This window comes from Pseudophryne corroboree, chromosome 10, assembly GCF_028390025.1.
Source record: "Pseudophryne corroboree isolate aPseCor3 chromosome 10, aPseCor3.hap2, whole genome shotgun sequence".
In the NCBI taxonomy this organism is placed as follows: Eukaryota; Metazoa; Chordata; class Amphibia; order Anura; family Myobatrachidae; genus Pseudophryne; species Pseudophryne corroboree.
This window is the reverse complement of record NC_086453.1, coordinates 55355569-55372153: the sequence shown is the minus strand read 5'-3', so window position 1 is coordinate 55372153 and position 16585 is coordinate 55355569. Positions and strand designations below refer to the sequence as shown.

General features: G+C 48.0%; 1 protein-coding gene across 1 annotated transcript in view; it reads left to right on the top strand.

The window, feature by feature from the left end:
* The window catches only part of POLD1 (DNA polymerase delta 1, catalytic subunit), a 294557-nt gene that overhangs the window by 154036 nt on the left and 123936 nt on the right, over positions 1 to 16585 (top strand). The window contains exon 17 of the mRNA XM_063942417.1: positions 1689 to 1836. Coding sequence (XP_063798487.1) covers positions 1689 to 1836 — 148 coding nt within the window. The remainder of the gene's footprint in view (positions 1 to 1688; positions 1837 to 16585) is intronic.

Genomic DNA, 16585 nt, shown 5'->3' with positions numbered 1-16585 from the left:
GTCTCTGGGGCGAGGTGTGCGGAGGTCCCCCCGGCAGTCACCAAAACTGAGGTCCCGTCTTCAGGCTGCAGCCTCTCTCAGTTGGATGTTCGGCTGCAGGGGGAAGCGGGAGGGCGCTCCGGCAAAGCAGATGATCCGAGGTGGCGACGGTGGCTGTAGCGGCAGGGCTGGGAGGCCTGGTGGTGAACGGGTCTCTCAGGGTTGATTTAAGTCTGTGTCCCGTGGCATGCAGGGTGTCGGAGGCGCGTGCCGGCCCAGGCTCCAACTTGAGGCCCCGGTCTGAGAGATCCAGAAAGGCCGCAGTCCGCGGGAGCTCCAGGAGTTGCTCCCCGACTCCGCAGCAGTTATTTAACTCCCCCAGTGTGTTCCACAGAGGTAAGGGAGTAGGCTGGAGCGGTCAGTGGGCTAAGGGAGGATAAATATATGCTGTTATCTTTTGTGGCAGTCAGAGCTCAGGACAATCGTGTCCTTTCCTTTCAGCAGCCAATTTGCAATATATTTCAGTAGTAAAGTTTTTTTGTTTAATTATAACATATTCTTTATATATCGCCTTTCTCCCGTTATGATTTTTAGCAGTTTACGTTTCTGTGTCAGAAGCCAATTAACTTACCAGGGTATGGCGATGGGGGGAGGTATTGGCCCCTACAAACTCCGCACAGCTAGGGCCAGAGATGCTCACTACTGCACACAACATTTCTGTTATATTAGTGGAGTGGTTTTATATGGTTTGCCCACATTTGGAGAACCATTTGTCATTATAATATCCAACGCATGTAATAAATAGGATTGGGATTAGCTAAGAGCTGGACGCTCTTATCATGATATGGAGTGTCGCTCAGTCTATGTAACAGGAAATTTTGTGGCAATGGGATCTTTTTATTAAGTTTCCTTACGTCTCCTACTCGCGGTGAGCTTGAAGGATTCTTTATTAGAGTTCAGTCTTGGAACCATGAAGTGACGTATACTGTTCTACGTACTCTATAGTCTTCGGATTGCAGATTGTCTGTTTAGTAGACTCTTAAGTGGATGGGCTACTTTTAAAATGGGTTTATCTGTTATTTGTTGGTAACTGATGAACAGTTCTAAAAGGACAGGTTTTATTTAACCACTTGGCTGGCATGGTCGCATCAGATGCAACCATACCAGCAAGTGTTTTATCTGACCTGGTCGCGCAGGATGCGACCAGTCATTTAAAGAGTTATAGCAGCTGCAGGGAAGGTCCCTCTGCCTAACTGTACCCTCCCCTCAGTGTTGCTGTGCTGGCGATCATTGGTAGCGGCTGTAGACAATGGCGGATACCTGGAAAGTGTAAAACAAGCCCCCCCAAACACCCCCCCATCCCCCATGTGTACCTGGCAGCTGTCTGGTGTATTAAGTAATGTTGCTAAGTTCCCGACCAATGTTCCGATGTTTGAGAAAAATATATATATTTTTTTTAAACTAAAATCATTTTGGATACGATTTAAAATTCATGTTCTTCACCTAATTCACTCATAAAAAAATAAATAAAACAATTTCTGAACATTTTTTTTTGCAATAAATCGACAGTTAAGTGGTTAACATTATAAATTATTGTTCAAAACGGCGAGCTTTATAGGTTTCCCCATCAACTGAATATTTATTGTTAATTGCTAATATAGTGATACGGTTGATAAGTCGTCTTATTTTGTTTCTTGGTCTCCATACAGGGCAAAAGCAGAACTGAAGAAGGAGACTGATCCCTTTAAGCAGAAGGTGTTGGATGGTCGTCAGCTGGCGCTGAAAGTCAGCGCCAACTCCGTGTATGGGTTTACGGGGGCACAAGTTGGCAAGTTGCCCTGTCTGGAAATCTCACAGGTGAGACACTGAGGCTATATCCCAAGTTCTAACATTTCTCAAAATTCTTATTAGGTTTTTTTTTTTTTTTACTCACAAGCCCAATTCTTTTTTTAACGCAAGTGATGTTGGTCCTTCTATTGAATAGTGTCTATTGGATGAAAACAAAACTTGTTTCATTTATGTGTTGTTGTTGTTCAGCTGACATTGCTCCATCTCTAGACATTAGTTTGGCAATTAAGTCACAGATGATGTGACATTCTGTCCATCTAAATTGCAAGTTTTACATCACATGCCATAGAGGAGCGTAGGAAAACTTGGGATGTTGGAAGCACCGTAACTGACTGGTATGTGCGCGGGGCTCGGCGGCACGTTGCCTGTCGTTGACTCTTATGGAGGTATTATCTAAGCCTAGCATGCTACACGCATTACAGCCCAATGTCTGCGGATTGTAGTGAATTCTATGTAAAGTGAAGATGGCCACATTGGTCCTCATCCAGATCCTGAAGAAATTGCTCCCCATGCCACAAAGCACCGATGTTCAGTATAACGTGGAACAATGCCATCGTAATAATGCGGCCCATGAATGTGAAGACAGGTAGGTGGCCAGGGTGTATTGCTGAGGCTGGGTTCATATGGAGAGTGTTGTTTTCATCAGCATATTCCCAGAAGCCGTGGTTGGGATTCAGAAGTTCCTGGGAAAACGTGAAACAGCAGTCTTTTGTCAAGCTTCTGTAATCCAGCCCTCCTTCCCCTTTGCACACCACTTGGAGAGGTCTCCTAATATCGTACGGCATCAACTCCATAATCTGACCGAAGTAGTCCTCGACTATTGTACTTCTTCGTACCTTAGTTTCTCTTTCATCCTCTAGGGGACACTGTAACAGCTTATACAGTAGGGTGTGGCACAATCTAAAATTCAATTTCTCTTACGTCCTAGAGGATTCTGGGGTCCACATTAGTACCATGTGGCATAGATGGGTCCACTAGGAGCCACTGGCACTTTAAGAGTTTGAGAGTGTGGGCTGGCTCCTCCCTTTATGCCCCTCCTACAAGACTCAATTTAGAAAATGTGCCCGGAGGAGCCAGTCACAGCTAGGGGAGCTCCTAGAGCTTCTTTGGTTTTATTTTTTTCTAAGAGTTAGTATAGGCACAGGGAGGCTGCTGGCAACACCCTCCCTGCTTCGTGGGACTAAAGGGGGGGGGAGGGGGAGTAGTGTCTGCTCTGAGGGGTTTTGAGCCACTATCTCTGCTGACAGGACATTAGCTCCTGAGGGTGCTGATCGTTAGCCGCCCCAGGCGACCGCTCACTCCAGTAGCGTGCCGCCACCCCCTTACAGAGCCAGAAGATTCCGGTGGCGAGTGAGTCACTGCCCCCCCTGGCAAGCGGGGAGCCGGTGTGAAGATGGCGGCAACAGAGTGGGAGTGCAGTACTAACTGCGCTCCGGGGCTCAGTGGTACATAGTGTGGCACTGTGAGGGGCACCCTGAGCCAGCGCCTATACCCTACACTGGTCGCATGGCTGTCGGGGACCTCGGTAACGCTGCAGATATTTGGTGCATGTACATGTATTTAACAGCAGCGCTGGGGTGTGAGCTGGCATACTCCCTCTGTGTTTTCTCTATCCGGGCTTCCTTGTGGGTCTGTCCCCTAGCTGAGACAGTGTGTTGGTGCGTCGGTACTCCGTGTCGGCATGTCTGAAGCTGAGTGTTACTGAAGCTGAGGAGGTGGCTGGGGGCGCAGATACGGATCTGGAGATGGCTCTGTCGGCACAGCCGACACCTGATTTGCTTACGATGTTAAGTGCACTTAATACAAATGTGGCCTCATTGTCTAAGAGATTGGATAAATCGGAATCTCAGACACAAGTTTGGAGAAAATCCATGGAGGATGCTTTGTCTCAGGTGCAGGCCCCGTCAGGGTCACAAAAGCGTTTGTTTACCCAGATGGTAGATACGGATACCGACACGGATTCTGATTCCGATGTCGACTTCACTGAGGCTACCTTACACCCAAGGCTAGTTAAGAGTATTCAGTACATGATTGTGGCTATTAAAGATGTTTTACGTATCTCTGAGGAACCTGCGGTGCAGGAAACAAGAATTTGTTTATTTAAAGGGAAAAAACCTGAGGTGAAGTTTCCCCCCTCTCATGAAATGAATACTCTTTGTGAAAAAGCTTGGGAGTCGCCGGACAAGAGGTGGCAGATTCCCAAAAGAATTTTCATGGCGTATCCTTTCCCCTCTGATGACATGGACAAATGGGAGTCGTCTCCGAATGTCGACAAGGCTCTTTCCCGGTTGTCTAAGAAGGTGGCGCTTCCGTCTCCTGACACGGCAGCTCTCAAGGATCCGGCGGATCGCAAGCTGGAGACGTCTCTGAAGGCCATTTTCGCTAATATGGGTGCATTGCTCAGACCTGCTGTGGCATCAGTATGGGTGAGTAGTGCTATTGCTAAATGGGCTGAGAATTTAGCTTCTGATATGGATACCCTTGATAAAGATAATGTTCTTTTGACTTTTGGTTATGTCAAGGACGCTGCAGATTACCTGAAGGATGCGGCGAGGGATGTTGGTCTCTTGGGATCAAGAGCCAATGCCATGGAGATCTCGGCCAGGAGGGCGCTGTGGATCCATCAATGGAATGCTGATGCCGACTCCAAGAAAGCTATGGAAGCTCTCCCTTTCAAAGGTAGTGTCTTGTTTGGTGACGGCTTGGCTGACCTGGTGTCTACCGCGACTGCGGGTAAGTCATCTTTTCTTCCTTATGTTCCTACACAGCAGAAAAAGGCACCCCATCAACAAATGCAGTCCTTTCGTCCAAATAAATACAAGCGGGGTAAAGGTTCGTCCTTCCTCGCTTCAAAGGGTAGAGGACGGGGAAGAAAGTCGCCTGCAGTATCAGGCGCACAGGACCAAAAGTCCTCCGCCGCCTCTACCAAGTCCACCTCATGACGCTGGGGCTCCCCTGGGGGAGTCCGGACAGGTGGGGGGCCGTCTGCAGCTCTTCAGTCAGGTCTGGGTTCAATCGGGCCTGGATCCTTGGGTTCTAGAAATAGTGTCTCAGGGATACAGGCTGGAGTTTCAGGAGATGCCCCCTCACCGCTTTTTCATTTCGGCCTTGCCAATGTCCCTTCCGGACAGGGCAGTCGTGAAGGCAGCAATACAAAAGTTGTGTCAACAGAGGGTCATTGTTCCCGTTCCCCCGTCCCAACTAGGAAGGGGTTCTACTCGAGCCTCTTTGTTGTTCCGAAGCCGGACGGTTCGGTCAGACCTATTCTGAACCTAAAGTCCCTCAATCCTTACTTGAAAGTTTTCAAGTTCAAGATGGAATCTCTTCGGGCTGTGATTTCCAGCCTAGAAGGGGGGGATTTTATGGCGTCAGTAGATATAAAGGATGTCTACTTACACGTCCCGATTTATCCTCCGCATCATGCTTTCCTCAGGGTTGCGATACAGGATCGTCATTAACAATTTCAGACGTTGCCGTTTGGGCTTTCCACGGCCCCGAGGATTTTCACCAAAGTCATGGCGGAAATGATTGTTCTCCTTCGCAAACAAGGGGTTACAATTATCCCGTACTTGGACGATCTCCTGATAAAGGCGAGGTCCAAGGAAGAATTGTTAAGAAATGTGTAATTGTCTCTGTCGGTTCTGCGACAACATGGTTGGGTTCTAAATTTACCAAAGTCTGTTGATTCCGACCACTCGGCTGCCCTTTCTGGGCATGATTTTGGATACGGAGTTACAGAGAGTGTTTCTTCCGGAAGACCAGGCTCTGGAACTACAGACAATGGTCAGGGAGCTTCTAAGGCCGACAAGTGTGTCGATTCATCAGTGTACTCCAGTTCTGAGGAAAATGGTTGCGGCGTACGAAGCCATTCCGTTTGGCAGGTTTCATGCCCGGGTGTTTCAGTGGGATCTGCTGAGCAAATGGTCCAGGTCTCACCTGCACATGCACCGGAAAATAAGCCTATCTTCCAGGGCCAGGATTTCTCTCCTGTGGTGGCTGCAAAGTTCTCACCTTCTAGAAGGGCGCCGATTCGGAATCCAGGACTAGGTCCTACTGACAACAGATGCAAGTCTCCGAGGCTGGGGCGCAGTCACCCAAGGAAGATATTTCCAAGGGAAATGGTCAGACCAGGAATCTTGTCTCCACATAAATGTCCTCGAGTTAAGAGCCATTTACAACGGCCTGCTCCAAGCAAAGAGCCTTCTTCAGGACCGACCTGTCCTGATCCAGTCGGACAACATAACAGTGGTGGCGCATGTAAACCGTCAAGGCGGAACAAGAAGCAGGGCGGCTATGGTGGAGGCCACAGGAATCCTTTGCTAGGCGGAACAGCATGTGAGCGCTCTGTCAGCAGTTTTCCTCCCGGGAGTGGACAATTGGGAAGCAGACTTCCTCAGCAGACACTATCTCCATCCGGGAGAGTGGGCTCTTCACCAAGAGGTATTTGCAGAAGTAACGAAGCGTTGGGGAATTCCTCTGATGGACATGATGGCGTCTCGCCTCAACAAGAAGCTTCCGAGGTATTGTTCCAGGTCAAGGGACCCTCAAGCCAGTGCAGTGGACGCCCTGGTGACTCCGTGGGTGTTTCAGTCGGTATATGTGTTCCCTCCACTTCCTCTCATTCCAAAGGTGCTGGGAATTATATGACGAGCAAAGGTTCAGGCGATTCTCGTAGGTCCAGATGGGCCACGCAGGGCCTGGTATCCGGATCTTCAGGAATTATTGGTGGAATATCCTTGGCCGCTTCGTCTAAGAGAGGACCTGTTACTGCAGGGGCCATGCGTGTTTCCAGACTTACCGCGGCTGCGTTTGACGGCATGGAAGTTGAGCGCCAGATCTTAGCTCGAAAAGGTATTCCTGGGGAGGTCATCCCCACTCTCCTTAAGGCTAGGAAGGAGGTTACGGCGAAACACTATCACCGTATTTTGAGAAAATATGTTTCGTGGTGTGAAACCAAAACTGCTCCTGCGGAGGAATTTCACTTGGGTCGATTTCTCAATTTTTTGCAGGCAGGCGTCGATGCAGGCCTGAAATTGGGTTCCATCAAAGTGCAGATTTCGGCTTTATCTATTTTCTTTCAAAAGGAATTGGCAGTCCTTCCAGAGATTCAGACTTTTGTGAAGGCAGTGCTGCATATCCATCCTCCATTTGTGCTGCCTGTGGCACCGTGGGATCTTGAAGTGGTGTTGCAGTTTCTTATGTCTCCCTGGTTTGAACCTTTACGTAAGGTGGAGTTAAAGTTTCTCACTTGGAAGGTAGTCATGTCTTTGGCTCTGGTGTCTGCCAGGCGAGTGTCAGAGTTGGCGGCCTTATCTCACAAGAGTCCATATTTGATCTTCCATCTGGATAGAGCAGAATTGAGGACTCGTAAACAATTTCTGACTAATGTGGTTTCTTCGTTTCACATTAACCAACCTATTGTGGTGCCTGTGGCTACGGATGCTGTAGCAGTTCCAAGGTCTCTTGATGTTGTAAGAGCTTTGAAAATTTACATCGCCAGAACGGCTTTTACCAGGAAAACAGAGCCCTTGTTTGTCCTGTATGCTTCCAATAAGATTGGGAATCCTGCTTCTAAGCAAACTATTGCACGCTGGATTTGTAGTACGATTCAGCAAGCTCATTCTTCGGCTGGGCTACCGTTGCCGAAATCCGTAAAAGCCCATTCTACCAGAAAAGTGGGCTCGTCTTGGGCGGCTGCCCGAGGGGCCTCGGCACTTCAGCTTTGCCGAGCAGCTACGTGGTCGGGTTCAAACACCTTTGCTAAGTTTTACAAGTTTGATACCCTGGCTGAGGAGGACCTCATGTTTGCTCAATCGGTGCTGCAGAGTCGTCCGCACTCTCCCGCCCGTTCTGGAGCTTTGGTATAGACCCCATGGTCCTTTTGGAGTCCCCAGCATCCTCTAGGACGTAAGAGAAAATAGGATTTTAGTACCTACCGGTAAATCCTTTTCTCCTAGTCCGTAGAGGATGCTGGGCGCCCTTCCCAGTGCGGACTGTTACTTGCAGTGTATTATTACTGGTTAAATTTGTTTACACATGGGTTGTGTATTAGTTATATTCAGCTTGTTGCTGCTGTTAATTCATACTGTTATCTGGTTTCCTGATACTCCGGTTGTACGGTATGTTTGTGGTGTGGGCTGGTTGTTTCTCGCCTTAGTTTAAACAAAAATCCTTTCCTCTAAATGTCCGTCTCTCCTGGGCACAGTTCATAATACTGAGGTCTGGAGGAGGGGCATAGAGGGAGGAGCCAGTTCACACCCAGTCAAAGTCTTTTCAGTGTGCCCAAGCTCCTGCGGATCCCGTCTATACCCCATGGTCCTTCTGGAGTCCCCAGCGTCCTCTACGGACTAGGAGAAAAGGATTTACTGGTAGGTACTAAAATCCTATTATCTAAGGAAGTTCAAATTCAAAATGGAGTCTCTGAGAGCGGTGATCTCAGGTCTGGAGGAGGGATAGTTTCTGGTATCCCTGGATATCAAGGATGCGTACCTCCACATTCCGATTTGGCCGCCGCACCAGGCTTATCTCAGATTTGCACTGTTAGACAGTCACTATCAATTTCAGGCGCTACCATTTGGCCTCTCGACGGCACCGAGGGTGTTCACCAATGTGATGGCAGAAGTGATGGTTCTCCGCAGGCAGGGGGTGAACATAATCCCATATCTAGACGATCTGCTGATAAAGGCGTCGTCCAGGGAGACGCTGTTACAGTCCATTGTTCTTACGACTCATCTGCTCAGGGAACATGGTTTGATCCTGACACCTTCCAAAGTCACATTTGGAGCCGACAAGGAGATTGTCTTTTCTGGGGATGGTCCTTGACACGGCAGTGCAGAGGGTGTTTCTGCTGCAGGAGAAAGCGTTGGTGATTCAAGCAATGGTCCGGGATGTCCTGAAGCCAACCCGGGTATCGGTTCATCAGTGCATTCGCCTTCTGGGGAAGATGGTTGCCTCATGCGAAGCTCTACAGTACGGAAGGTTTTATGCTCGGTCCTTCCAACTGGATCTCCTAGACATGTGGTCGGGATCTCACCTACACATGCACCAGAGGATACGTCTGTCGCCAAAAGCCAGGATTTCACTTCTCTGGTGGCTGCAAATGCCTCACCTTCTGGAGGGCCGCAGGTTTGGGATTCAGGTCTGGATCTTCTAACCACAGATTCAAGTCTCCGGGGCTGGGGCGCAGTCACGCAAGGGGAAACCTTCCAAGGAAGTTGGTCAAACCTGGAATCCAGTCTAACAATAAACATTCTGGAACTAAGAGCCGTCTACAACGGTCTTCTCCAAGCGACTCAGCTTCTGCGAGATCGAGCCATTCAAGTGCAGTCGGACAATGTAACGACGGTGGCCTACATAAACCGACAGGGCGGAACGAAGAGCAGAGCTACAATGTCAGAGGTAACAAGAATCATTCTCTGGGCAGAAAAGCACGCGTTGGCGCTATCAGCAATCTTCATTCCGGGAGTAGACAACTGGGAAGCGGACTTCCTCAGCAAACACCATCTCCATCCAGGAGAATGGGGCCTCCATCCGGAGGTGTTCACGGAGGTGACAGGTCTTTGAGGTGTACCTCAAATAGACATGATGGCCTCCTGTCTCAACAAGAAGCTTTGGAGGTATTGTTCCAGGTCAAGGGACCCGCAAGCCGTGGTGGTGGACGCCCTAGTGACTCTGTGGTTGTTCCAGTTGGTGTACGTGTTTCCTCCACTTCCACTCATTCCAAGAGTTCTAAAACTCATAAGGAGAACAAGAGTTCAGGCAATTGTCACTGCTCCGGACTGGCCAAGAAGGGCTTGGTACGCGGATCTTCTGGGTCTTCTGTTGGAAGATCCGAGGCCTCTTCCTCTTCAGGAGGACCTACTGCAACAGGGGCTGTTCGCTTATCAATACTTACCGCGGCTACGTTTGACGGCATGGAAGTTGAACGCCAGATATTAGCTCGGAAGGGCATTCCGAACAAGGTTTTTCCTACCCTGATACAGGCTAGGAAAGGAGTAATGTCTAAATATTACCATATCATTTGGAAAACGTATGTGTCTTGGTGTGAATCCAAGAAGTTTCCTACGGTGGAGTTTCAACTAGGACGGTTTCTCCTCTTCCTGCAAGCAGGTGTGGATATGGGCCTGAGGTTGGGATCCTTAAAGGTCCAGATTTCGGCCTTATCCATTTTCTTCCAGAAACAGCTGGCTACCCTCCCTGAAGTTCAGACTTTTTTGAAAGGGGTTCTGCACATCCAGCCTCCCTTTGTGCCGCCTACGGCACCCTGGGATCTTAACGTGGTGTTACAGTTCCTCCAATCGGATTGGTTCGAGCCTCTTTAGGAGGTTGAAGTCAAATTTGTCACGTGGAAGGCTGTCACTTTGTTAGCCTTAGCTTCTGCTAGACGTGTGTCGGAGTTGGGGGCTTTGTCTTGTAAGAGCCCCTATTTGATTTTCCATGGAGATAGAGCTGAGCTTCGGACGCGTCAGCAGTTCCTTCCGAAGGTTGTGTCAGCTTTTCATATCAACCAACCTATTGTGGTGCCAGTTGCTACTGACTCCTTAATTCCATCAAGGTCCTTGGATGTGGTAAGGGCTCTAAAAATCTATGTGAAGAGAACTGCTCGTCACAAAAATCGGACTCTGTTTGTACTGTATGATCCCAAGAAACTTGGGTGTCCTGCTTCTAAGCAGACGATCTCTCGCTGGATCAGGTTCACTATCCAGCATGCATATTCTACGGCAGGACTGCCGTGTCCAAAATCTGTTAAGGCCCACTCTACTCGTAAGGTGGGTTCTTCCTGGGCGGCTCCCAGGGTGTCTCGGCTTTACAGCTTTGCAGAGCAGCTACTTGGTCTGGGTTGAACACGTTTGCTAAGTTCTACAGGTTCGATACTTTGGCCTCTGAGGACCTAAAGTTTGGTCAATCAGTTCTGCAGGAGCCTCCGTACTCTCCCTCCCGTTCTGAAGCTTTGGTACATCCCCATGGTACTAATGTGGACCCCAGCATCCTCTAGGACGTAAGAGAAAATAGGATTTTAATTACCTACCAATAAATCCTTTTCTCGTAGTCCGTAGAGGATGCTGGGCGCCCGCCCAGCGCTTCGTTTTCCTGCAGTGGTTACTTAGTTCATTACTGCTCAGTTCTTGGTTAAGTACTGTTTTGTTACTTGGTTAAGTAATCTTGTTCAGCCACTGCTGAGTCTTCAAGCTGGTTAGCTTGGTTTGCCTTGTGTGTGTGTGAGCTGGTGTGAATCTCGCCACTATCTGTGTAAAATCCTTCTCTCGAAGTTGTCCGTCTCCTCGGGCACAGTTTCTAGTCTGGTAGGAGGGGCATAGAGGGAGGAGCCAGCCCACACTCGCAAACTCTTAAAGTGCCAGTGGCTCCTAGTGGACCCGTCTATGCCCTATGGTACTAATGTGGACCCCAGCATCCTCTACTGACTACGAGAAAAGGATTTACCTGTACGTAATTAAAATCCTATTTTTATGCACAGCCAGCTCCTCCCCCTTCATGCCCCCCCATCCCTCAGTTTGAAAAATTGTGCTGGAGGTACAGCACGTGGGAGCTCCTGATCCTTGACAAAAAGTCCTGAGAGACAACATTTGCTAGTGCTGCATCAACCTAATAAAAGGGGGATAAAACCAAAAGTGATCTGAGAGACCAAGATCCCTTCTGAAGGGACCTGCATCTCTCTACATGAGATCCTCGGCAGCCTGACTATAAGTACTGGTTGTACAAGGGCCCCATGTACAGCGCAGCAGTCCAAGAAGCTCCGATGCCCTAATGGTTAGGACTCCCGTCCACCAGCTCAGCATAGCAGCCAGAGGATTAGATAGTTTTTAGTTGGCGAGGCTTTACAGTTAAAAGACTCGATGCTAAGTATCTCCTCTGTTATGAGAACTCTGACTGGAGATCAGAGGGGGATCGCGGCACTGCAGGGAGTACCAGCGCGTGCACCGGCCGGAGAGCGCTGCTACGAGACTTAGGATAGAAGAGTCCCAGCGGGTGCCGGTCGAAGAGTATCAGAGTATACAGCCGCGTGGCGGCGGGAGCTGGGCGCCTTCACTGGGACGTGCTGAGCCGCAGTCAGCGTTCTTAGCGTGAAAGTTAGAAGGGGCAGAGATGCAAAAGAAGTCCTGCACTTCCAATGCTGAGACTGTTAAGGGGACGCCTAGTGATAGTCAGTTATCTACCTTTTAACATAAGCTATATACTAATACCGTGTAGCCGTAATGGCCGCTAAACCACGTGCACGTGATACGCTCTCCGTACGCTATTTGCGTATGAAGGCCTCGCACGTGGTACGCAAATTACGTACACACGCTACGCTGGGTGTACGGAATACAGACAGTGAGCGTACACACAGACAGCAACCTTTATAAACTTTAAACACAGAATATGTTCACACTGTATACCTTGGTACTGTAACACTGTAATAATGCACTGCTTATAGACCTTCTTAACCTTGTTAAAATAAAAGCTGCTTGAGCGATTGAGACGCTCCAAATACCCTCAGCAATGTAATAAACACACAATACCTTGCTAAGGTTCCAAAACCTTTACTAACGAGATTTAGTTATGCAAAAAGGGAAAATACAGTTAACCTCTTACACACTACAGGCTAACATCAATATCTAACAGAATAACTACACACAAATATACAATAGCGTCACAATCCTAACACTAACAGAGAGAGAGAGAGAACGTGGCAAAATACAGTCAGAGAATAAGGTGGTCACAGAGAGAACTTACACACTGGGGAATGATCGCTGCGCAGTCCTGGTCACCAGCTCCCTAGTTAGTCAATGATGAAAACCTTTTGTGGAGAGTAGACTGAGCTGGTCCAGTCTGGCTGTTCCTTATATACACTGTATACAGTACACTACAAAGGGACCTATATCTCATTGTTTATTGGACACAGGAATCTGTCTTCACATTACAACAAAAGGTCATAGGTTTGTTTGAACAGGTGGGCTGTGACTATTCCAGACTGCTCAGGTGGGAGGGAATCTCAGGATTCCCACCACATGGACAATGAACCGCAAATATAGTAAATGTCCAGAAACTATTTATAGACATAACTATATGCAGGAGCAATTAATCTCTACCTAACCAGCACCGGATTGTTTCTAATAAAATACTCTTCGGTTGCATACTAAACACCACTGCTCAAAACCTGTCTGACCCTTCGTATCATGTAAAGAGGGATTTCTCTGTCCATGAACCAGTTACACTAACCAAACTTACTGATATTATTAAGGGGACCATTACCTATAAAACATACTATTCGGATTAACTATGTAACGATCGAGTCGCCCACCAGACGCACACAAACTCTACCGTAAGTGCGCATACCACGCGCCAATGCGCACGGCCGTAGAAGCTCCATTACGCAACTGCGAATATGCGCACGCACGGGAGAGAATGTGCACGTGCAGCGGGCAAGCGCATGGGGTTAACATATGGCAACGTGAAGCATGATATTTTTCGACTTTGACACTAGGTACTCAGCGGCTCCCGGTTCTCTGGGCGGTTATGTGACTCCATGGTAACAAAGGAGGCATATTGGGTATAGATGTAACTGTAAAATTTCAGTTGCGGCCATCTTTAAAATGTTTACAGACGCCAGACTAAGGTAGAGGGGGGATACCCCCCGTCTCAGTGAGGACAGCCAGTTAGCTCAGGGGGAGGGATCCTTACAATAGACAGATGTTCCCTCTACTGGGAAAGCTTATAATGGTCTCTGCTGCAAAAAGGATCTCCTGTACTTAATCATACATTTTTATGCCTTATTTTCAAAGGACTTCTATTACAAAGATCCTGACGAAAATAAAAGGAAGCGACTGAACATCAGCCCCAACATCAAAGCAGAATCACAGTTGGGTGTGCGAGGGTTGCAGGACGGCTGGTGTTTTAAAACAATTTTTTATTTTTTTTGCTTTCAGTATTTTTAAATTGTTTTGTTACAAAATAATCCAGCCAGGTGACTCCAGTTTACCTTTGCTTCCATCATCCATCACGGTCTTTATCTTCCTAGTTTAAAGGGTGAAAGTACTGCGGACTGGTCTGGTTGTGCGATTCCTGTTTAGAAAAGGACGCTTCACCCGGGAGCAGTGCTCCATCTAGGTCATGGGAACATGCCCTAGCGGATATTTCCAAGGATATGGCGGAGTCCAGCAAGCAGCATTCAGAATGGGCTGCGGGATCTTCAAAGACCATGGAAGAATTTATGATCAGATTAACCCCGCCCGCACAAGCAGTAACAATGTGCGCAAGGCTGTTAAGAAACCCCTCCCTATCTTACCAGAAGGGTCGGAGGAGGAGGATGGTCTTGTTATTGATGGAGAGGAAGGCGATTTGATTGAAACTGCCTTGGATGCTGGTTCTCAGGAAGAGGACTCTGCAATCATGGGTTTAGATTCCCCTATTGAAGCGGTAAAGGAGGTCCTAAACTTTAAAAAGGAAGAAGTTAAGGAACCAGAGGATTTTGAGTTATTCGAATCTCAAAAACCGCTGCCAGCAGTGTTTCGAATTCCTAAAACTCTGCAGACTCAGATGATGGAAGCAGCCTGATAAATGTTTTCAATTTCCAAAGAGGTTTCAAGTAAATGACCCTTTACCAAAGAGTGTCATGGCGAAGTGGGAGGTTCCACCAGTTGTGGATGCTTCCTTAGGTAGGTTGTCAAAAAAGACAATCTTACCAATACCAAATGTGACGACTTTAATAGATGCGTCAGATCGCAAGGTTGACACAGCTTTAAAATCGATCTTTGTAGAGGCAGGTGCATCACACAGGCCTGTAATTATCAGTGCTTGGGTGAACAAAGCCATAGTACCATGGGCTGGCCGCATTGTACAGGCTATTGAAGAAGAAAATAGCCTAGAGGAAATTACTCAACTGGCAGAGCATTTTCGAGAATCAGCTACATATATGTGCCAGGCCTCAAAAGATGCTAGCAAGATTGCGTCACGCATCTCAGCATCAGCCGTATAGGCTAGACGGATCTTATGGCTCAGAGAATGTCAGGGAGACTGACTCCAAGCAGGCTGTAGAAGCCATTCCCTTTGGGGTTGAGATGCTATTCGGTCCTGAGTTAGACAAGTGGATTTCGCAGGCAATGGCAGGGAAATCCACCTTTCTTCCTACCCCTTATGCGAGAACCGCTCCACAAGTTAAGAGAGGTTATTCAGGTCCAGTGTTTAATTCATTTAGATCACATTCCTTTCGGGCCAGAGGAAGAGGTTTTGGCGCACAAACTCGTGGAGGCAGAGGTAGAGGTCATTCCCAGACAACAGCCAGAAAGCAGGATGAGCCTGCTGACAAGTTTGTGACAGTCTCCCAGCTCACCTGGGGTCCCCCATGGTGGGCGCACGGCTGGAAGGTTTTCGGGACACCTGGGCCAAAACCTAACCAGAAGTTTGGGTAAACAACAGTATCTTCCAGGGTTACCAGATAGATTTTTAACAGCGACCTCACAGTTCGTTTTTTACAACCGGATTACCTCTGTGTCCTCAGAAAGCGAGGGCATTACTGATGGCAATTCAGAAATTGCTACGCACAGAGGTAATTATTCCAATACCGGACTCTCAAAGAGGAATGGGATTCTGTTCAAATATTTTTGTAGTGCCAAAACCGGACGGGACGGTCAGACCGATACTCAATTTAAAAGTTTTAAGCCAGTTTCTAACGTTCTACAGATTCAAGATGGAGTCCATCCAGTCGGTTATTGCAGGCTTAGAACAATAAGAGTTCATGGTGTCCATGGACATAAAGGATGCATACCTTCATATACTAATTTGGACCCCTCACCACGATTCGCACTGGAGAAAGATCACTACCAGTTCAGGGCTTTGCCATTCGGTCTGTCATCAGTCCCGAGAGTTTTTACAAAGATCATGGCGATAATGGTCGCAAGATTGAGAACGTTAGGGGTCACGATCATACCTTATCTAGACGATCTGCTGATCAAGGCCCCCTCTCAAGAACAGCTGATCAGAGATTCTCAGACGACTCATCAATTTCTCATTCAACACGGTTGGATTGTGAACTTCCAGAAATCCAACCTAATACCAATGCAAAGGATTAAATTACTAGGTCTAATATTGGACACGGTACAATTGAGGGTGTTTCTACCAGAGAGCAAGATCCAGGATATACAGAGGCTGGTGGATCAGATATTGAGAAACCAAATGGTTTTCTTACATCTGTGTACAGCTTCTCAGGAAGATGGTGGCGTCTTTCGAGGCTCTACAGTATGGCAGACTTCCCTCCAGGCCTTTCCAGATGAACCTCATTGCCTAGGGAGCAGGCTCGCACTGGCTTCTACATCGCAGAATCCGACTGTCCGAACCTTGCTGATTTGGTGGTCGTTACACAGCAATCTCGCAGCAGACAAGAGATTCGGTATTTGGGATTGGAGGATCTTTACAACTGATGCCAGTCTCGGAGGTTGGGTTGCCATCCTAGAGGAACATCAGTTTTTCAGGGCAGATGGACGTCACAAGAGAGCAGTCTACCAATAAACATTCTCGAACTGAGAGCAGTTTACAATGCTCATCTCTTAGCCGAGGACCTGGTGAAGGGTCAACACTTGAAGATACAGTCGGACAATGCAACATCGACGGCATACATAAACCGCCAGATGGCATTAAAGGAGGCCACAAAGATCTTGTGAGCAGAAAGGCACAACATCGTCCTCTCGGCAGTGTTCATTCCAGTAGTGGAAAACTGGGAAGCAGCTTATCTCAGTCGCCAAGACATGCGTCCAGGAGAGTG